This window comes from Ursus maritimus, unplaced genomic scaffold (assembly GCF_017311325.1).
Source record: "Ursus maritimus isolate PB19 unplaced genomic scaffold, ASM1731132v1 scaffold_19, whole genome shotgun sequence".
NCBI classification, from domain to species: Eukaryota; Metazoa; Chordata; class Mammalia; order Carnivora; family Ursidae; genus Ursus; species Ursus maritimus.
In genome coordinates this window covers 14,310,548-14,317,600 of record NW_024424341.1, presented here as the reverse complement: position 1 = coordinate 14,317,600, position 7,053 = coordinate 14,310,548, and the positions used below count along the sequence as shown (strand labels likewise).

General features: G+C 40.4%; 1 protein-coding gene across 2 annotated transcripts in view; it reads right to left on the bottom strand.

Moving 5' to 3' along the window:
* Nucleotides 1-1,329: 1,329 nt before the first annotated feature.
* The window catches only part of RSPRY1 (ring finger and SPRY domain containing 1), a 43,133-nt gene continuing 37,409 nt past the window's right edge, over nucleotides 1,330-7,053 (bottom strand). For both annotated transcript variants that reach the window (XM_008702605.2, XM_008702604.2), the window contains exons 14-15: nucleotides 6,127-6,231; nucleotides 1,330-2,837 (exon numbers count right to left, since the gene is read on the bottom strand). In XM_008702605.2, coding sequence (XP_008700827.1) covers nucleotides 2,741-2,837; nucleotides 6,127-6,231 — 202 coding nt within the window. In that variant the 3' untranslated portion in view covers nucleotides 1,330-2,740. The remainder of the gene's footprint in view (nucleotides 2,838-6,126; nucleotides 6,232-7,053) is intronic.

Sequence of the window (7,053 nt, the reverse complement as noted above, 5' to 3'; positions counted from 1 at the left end):
GTTTGAAATCCATGCAAAAGTCATTTTCTGCAAATGATGAAATTGTTTTGATTTCTGTGATTGAATCCTTGTTTCCTGGTGTGCAAATGGCACCATAACTTTACCTTGCTTTGTCAATATCATTCCAAAAAGATAGCAATTCATTAAAAACTTTTTTGGGGGGGGGTGCTGGAACCTTGGGAGCATTTCCCCAATAAGTTATTGGAGAAATGCTGTTAACTTAATTTTGTTTGTTTTTCTCTGGGGTACAGTATGTCATCAGTAAAAGCCTTGCTTTCAATTTCTCTTAAAATGCTTACATGCAATGCAGAATATTGATCTGTTTCTTTTCCACATTGCTTGCTATTCCCTAGTTTTTTTCTCTTTTATGTGGTCTTTCCCTTTGAAGCAACTCCAAGATTACAACTTATGAACAAAATTCAAGGGTAGATTTCTAGAAAGCTAATAGGCTCCTGCATTCCTTCGATTTGTGACAGATTACCTACCTATTAATTCTACTTTGCTCCACTGACTTTATAGACCACCTTCACCTCTCTGCTGGACTTCAAAGTCTCCCTGTTCGACTTACTATTTCCATGTTTTGCTTGTCCTTTGTCCTGCACCCCCAGGGGCCTTTTCCATTCTCCATATAGATGCTAGAGCTATCTTTTAAATTTATCAAAACACTTCCATGGTTAAACTCTTTTGCTTTCTATTGCACTTAGGATAAAATACAAAATCCTCAACATGCTCATGAGCAGTCCCGACCTCTCCAACATGGGAGCACACTGTTCTACCCTCTCAGTTCCCACGTTACTACCTACGGGGGCCTTCTATCAGATCCCAAAGCTCATTGAGCTTTCCTCCTTAGTTAGGCCTTCACCTAGAATGTTGTGTTCCCATAACCATGTAGTCCTAGAAGCTTGTCCTCAGTCTGTGTGCCTGGCCACGTCCTACTTTTTCCTTGGAGTTTTTATGAATAGTTACTTCCTCAGTGAGGTTTCTTCTGCCCCCTTCCACCCATCTGAATTAAGTCCCCCTCATTCTTAGTATCCTAATCTTTTCTTTTAAGGCACTAACAATTTATTAAAATAAACAGAAATATATTGTCTTCTCTCCACTATCAGACGTAAGCTCCATGAGCAGATCTGTTTTGTATACCATGTAGGCACAATGCCCAGAACATATTAGGTGCTCAGTAAAGATCTGCAGGATGAGTAAAATGATTACCCTTGCTTCTTAATTCTTTTTACTTGACTCTTACCTACCCTGGAAAGTAGCCCTTAAAACTGAGAGGATGAGGTCTTGGAACCTTAGCAGTAGGCACCAATGAAAGTTGTGAAGTCTTAGTCAAAAAGGCAACAAATGTTTTATTTCTTCAATGCAAATTACTGTATTCACCACAAGCTAAAGAAGAGAACATACATATATATATATATTTATATATATATTTGAATTCACGGAAGACTAAAGACATGGAAAAAAATCCAGCACCCCAACAAGTACGGCCAGGAAGGAAATCAGCTCTGTAATAGGACAGTTTAATGAATTACAAACAAGAAAGGGTGGGAAAGGAAGAAAAAAAAATGTGCATTGAGTTTAAGACACTGTAAAACTCAGAAGACATATTTACTATTCAAGTATAAACTCAGTAAGGACTTGGCATAAATTGAAAGGCAGCTGCTGAGGTACACCATTATAAAATAAGTTCTATGAATTTACAATTCTACCTTCCAATTTTCTGGGAGAAAAAACCAAACTCTTGAAGGTCTTCACCAGAGACCCTGAGAGGGATTAACACTTTTGATGAAGACATAGTCAACAATCCATGATTGAATTTACTATTCAAAAACATGTATTTATTTAAAACAATAGGAATACGCGCTCTTAGACTGTCCTCTAAGAGTTTTTGAGACTGTTAGTTCAAGAGTTTTAAAGTATATTTTACTTCCAAAAACAATACTGATTAAAAAAAATTTTTAACAAAAAACCGAAAACCTGATTTGATGGTACCTTAAAAATACCTTAAATACCAAATTTTCTCCAGTCTAACATTGCAATTAATTTAAGAATTCCTCCTGCATTGTTAAAACATTTTTTCCTCAGAAAATGCGGGTACTGAAACTGGATAGAAACACCATGAATGTGAAAATACCACCAGTTTTCTGCAGTTAAAAAAAAACTACAATGTTCTTTGGAATCACAGAAATATCAAAAATTGGGTTTTTTTCCCACAGTCTGTGCACCTTCTTTCAGGCCCTCCATGTTGCTTGTAGCATTGACCTGCGTGGTTCTAGTTTATAGATTCAAGTCTTGCAGTGCAGTGACCAACGGGGAGTTATGCTTAACCCAGAAATGCTGTCATTTACTTCTCCATAGTGACTTCTGCCCCAAATAAAAACTTTAGAATGAGACAAAACATCCTGTTAAACAATCAAATGCACTCAACATGGAGAATTCCGGTGTGGTTTCAGCACTCGGGAGGGCACAGTCTCCTATGGTTTTTCATGGAAGGACCACAGGCCTAGCTGTTAGCACTCAGCTTTCCTTGGCCTTAAAAGGAATTTCTCAGGGCTGGCAAGTTGGGTTAGATTCTAAGAGAATTTTGTCTTTGACAAACTACCATTTTTAGCATAAAATCTGGCCATGGCTATAAGTTTCAATGTGCGCACAACTGATTAGAAATTTTTTTTTTTTGTTTTTCTCTTCAACATTGGCTGGAATTGAGTAGAAATAAGTCCATGATGCCTCTTCACGTGTGTCATGAAATATGGGAAATCTGTCTGACTCTAGACACTATTTCTTTACGACACAACGGGCAGGTCTCCAGTTGCAAGGCACAATCCATGCACAGGTCACTGAGGAGAAAGATACAAGCGCTGGTTAGGTTAATGCTTCCAAAGGGCAAACCGACAATGTGCCGACTCAATCTGAAGTATTAACAAGTTTGTTCAGTGAAAGGGTAATCATTACACATGGTTACAAAATGAACTAAATATATAAACCAACATTGAGTCTCCCTCCCATTTCTGATCCCCCATCTTCCTCTTCTGAGGAATAAGTAAAAAATTCAAATACATCCTTCTAGAAGGTCTGTATGTACACAGCAAAAACTTACAGATGTGTATATATGTGGGTAGAGACACAACATATTTTCCCAGACAGCTAGCCATTTATTCCAATATCGAACAGTCCATCTTACACTGTATAATTGACACAAGGCCTTTATGTGTTAAATTTTCATTTGTATGTAGTTAGTTCCATTTCTGGGTTTCTGTTCTGTTCCACTGTTCTGTCATTCTTTTCATATACTGGGAGCAAACTATAAGCATTTATTTTAATATATCTTAAGATGTGGTAGGTAGGGTGGGTCCCCTCCATAACTCTTTTCTTTCAGAATTTTCTTGCCTTAGATCACGTAAACTTCTAAATTAGCATTTCTATTTCTAGAAAGAAAAATAAAAGGTTGACCCAAATTAAATAAACTTAGGGTTTAGGGAAAATTGTCACCTTTACAATAATGAGAGGTCTTCTAAGAAAAGACCTATTTATTCAAGTCTCATATTCCATTCCTTAGTAGTTTACAAGTTTTCTGCTCATAGGCACCATGCATTTCTTGGTACGTATTCTTAGATAGCCTTTTTTTTTTTTGTAAAGTTTTTATTTACTCATTTAAGTAATCTCTATACCCAATAGGGGACTCAAACTCACAACCCCAAGATCAAGAGCTGTATGCTCCACCAACTGAGCCAGCCGGGTGCCCCTGGTCTGGAGAAGTTTATATAGAATCTATCTATTCCGCAGAAAGAACGAGTTCTCAACATTTGCTACAACATGGACGGCACTGGAGGAGATAATGCTAAGTGAAATAAGTCAAGCAGAGAAAGACAACTATCATATGATTTCTCTCATCTATGGAACATAAGAACTAGAATGATCAGTAGGGGAAGAAAGGGATAAAGAAAGGGGGGGTAATCAGAAGGGGGAATGAAACATGAGAGACTATGGACTATGAGAAACAAACTGAGGGCTACAGAGGGGAGGGGGGTGGGGGAATGGGATAGGCCGGTGATGGGTAGTAAGGAGGGCACGTATTGCATGGTGCACTGGGTGTTGTACACAACTAATGAATCATCGAGCCTTACATCGGAAACCGGGGATGTACTGTATGGTGACTAACATAATATAATAAAAAATCATTATTAAAAAAAAAAAAAAAAAGAATCTATTCCCTGAAAGTTTGAAAGAATTAATCTGTGAAACCACCTGGTCTTAGTGTTTTTGCTGGGGGGCGGGGTGATTTGATAATCATCTCAGTTTCTTCTATGGTAACAGGAATGCTTAGATTGTCCATGTCTTCCCAGGGTCAGCTCAAGTCATTCAGTTTATCCAGATTTCCTCCCCCCCCCCATAAAATTGTTGCTGCTGCTAAAAGTTGAGCTAAATTTTCTTACAACTCTTTCAATTTCCTCTTCCAATCCTGTTTTGTATACATCTATTACGGAGATTGCCCATACTTAAGATACCTTGTTCTAAGTTTTTAGATTTCAGCCCCCATTCTTGAGCGCTTATTGTGTGCAAAACCACTGCGAAGGGCCAGAGAGCTCAAAGATGAATAAGACCAGGTAACTGCTCTTTGGGATCTTAACAACTTCCCAGAAACAAAGATCAGAAAGGGTGTAGAGATATCCATCCTTTAAATTTTGCATCTGCCTGTGAGGCTCTAATAACTAAAACCTTCAAAGGTGCTCAAACTGAGAATTCTAGGCTGCAGAGTTGATGCCAAGGAACAGCCACACCTGGAGTCACTATGCCTTTCTTTCAGAAGAGAAACGGGTACAGTGAAGGGTGAAATGAGATACACTGCCTGCACTTCCCTTAACAGCCAATTAGCTAACAACCCATTGCAGAAGTTAGCAAGGCAGAGTGAAGGGCCCAGGCTGAGCCACACCTGGACAAACGGGTCCATCACTCCAGGCTCTGGACCCCCAGGAGACCTGGTGGCTAAAGCTCTATCAAATGTAAAAGCAGGGGGTGGGGGGCAGGGCCGAGTATGGGATGTGCTGAGGTACCGGGAGCTGGCCTGGAACATCAGCCTGGGTACTGCTCATTCACAGCACACATGGCTGGGCCAGGTCAGGGCCAGCACACTGCCCGGCTCCCCTTTCCGTTTCCAACCTTGGCTGGGAGGCCTTCTTGGGGGGCAATGTACTTGTTGAGCTTGCTGATGTTTAGATGCTCTTTTATAGGATCCAGGCTGCCCTCTGGTTCATCTCATACAACTGAAACTTGGTTAGGTGGGAGGGAGGCACTGCCTTCTCAACGGTTAGGAGGGTAAATAGTAAGTAAATGAGGAGGCCGTAAAAATAAAACTAAAAGGGATTTCCCAAGAGGCTTATAAATAGTATTAAAACGTTTCCATTTCGCGAGGTGAAAACTGTACTAAAATACAGTACTGAGTAAACAAAAAGAGAGGACTTCCATCAAGCAGCTTCTTCTACTTCAGGTACTTTCTGGAAGACAGCCATGCACTACCTGGCAAACTAATTTCTAATTCAGCCCACTTTGTGTATAATAACGTTAATGAACAACTATGGAACTAAAACAGTGTGTAGGGTCCAGGGGCAGGCAGCCCCAGGATGGGCCACAATGACAGGCATTTTACTTTGAGCTGAAAACAATCAAGGTCTGAAAGACTGCGGAAGAGACTCTGACCTCGCTGCAACTGCCTAAAAAGAATTTAAATAGAGGATCCATTACGGGAAGAGTTACTAGCACGCAAAGAAACTTATCTGCTTAACTGGGCAACCTCTGTTTTCCAAACATCCCCTCTCACCTTCCTGCTAATGGCTTTCCTCCCCTTCTTACCCCCAGACCCCTACCCTTTCCTTAGCTTACGAAGACATAATATACCTCATTTTGCCTGACTCTTTGGAATTTCGTGTCTGTGTGGATTCCCCATATGTATGAAACTAAATTCGATTTTCTCTTGTTAATTTGTATCATATAAATTTAACTCTGACTCCAGCTAGAGGAACTCTGGACAGAGTGAAATTCCTTCCTCCCTGACAACTGTAAAAGCAATTCTAGAACAGGATGAAATTTTGCCTAATGTAATACACAAAAGAAATGACCAAACCCTCTTACCTGTGTCCACATGGCTTCAGTTGTGTGTCTGCTACCTCATCACAACACAGGGAGCAGCAGTTTTCCCGGATACTGACTTGCTTCAACAGAGCAAGACGCCTGTGCCTGAGTAGAAAGTGTAGTTTGAAACTTACTTGGTCAACAAATAAATGGGCCTATTAGCAATGATGCATATTAATGCTTTGAAAATACTCTGTCCACATGAAGTATACTATGTATTCCTTAAGCTTTGTCCAGGAAGGTTCTCACACACGCATCTCATTTCAACCTTACTGTGATTTTCTATGGCAGAGGATGACAGAGGCATGGTCATTCCCATTTTACAGACAAAGACATAGTTTATGGAAATGATTTGCATAAGGTCATACACATGGTAAACAGACTCAGGAATCAAATTTAAATCTTTTGGTTCTCAGGCTAGTACTAGTTTTATTTGACCAGCAAATTTTCACTTTTAAGTCCTACAGCTCTGAGAGTTTATGAAGAGCAGCGGAGACCTTCCCAAGAAAAATGCACACACAAGTTTTTATATAATTTCAAGGTGTTGGGATGTCTGGGTGGCTCAGTCGGTTAAGCGTCTGCCTTTGGCTCAGGTCATGATCTCAGGGTCCTGGGATGGAGCCCTGCATCAGAGCTCCCTGCTTCTCCCTCTGCCTGCCACTCCCCCCTTTGTGTGCTCTCTAACAAATAAAACCTTTAAAAACAAAACAAAACAATTTCAAGGTGTTTATGATAGTCCAGCACAGACTCTTCTGGAAGCCCACACACCCCTCAGGTTAGAACCCTGGCATCACACTTTGACTCTGTTTGAAATGGAAAAGCAGACAGGCGGAACTATTTTGCTGAAGGTGCAACCCTGACGCTGGGCAAGAGAAACAACGAAACATTCACTTGGTTCACCTTGGGCCAAAGCCTGGAGATTCAGCA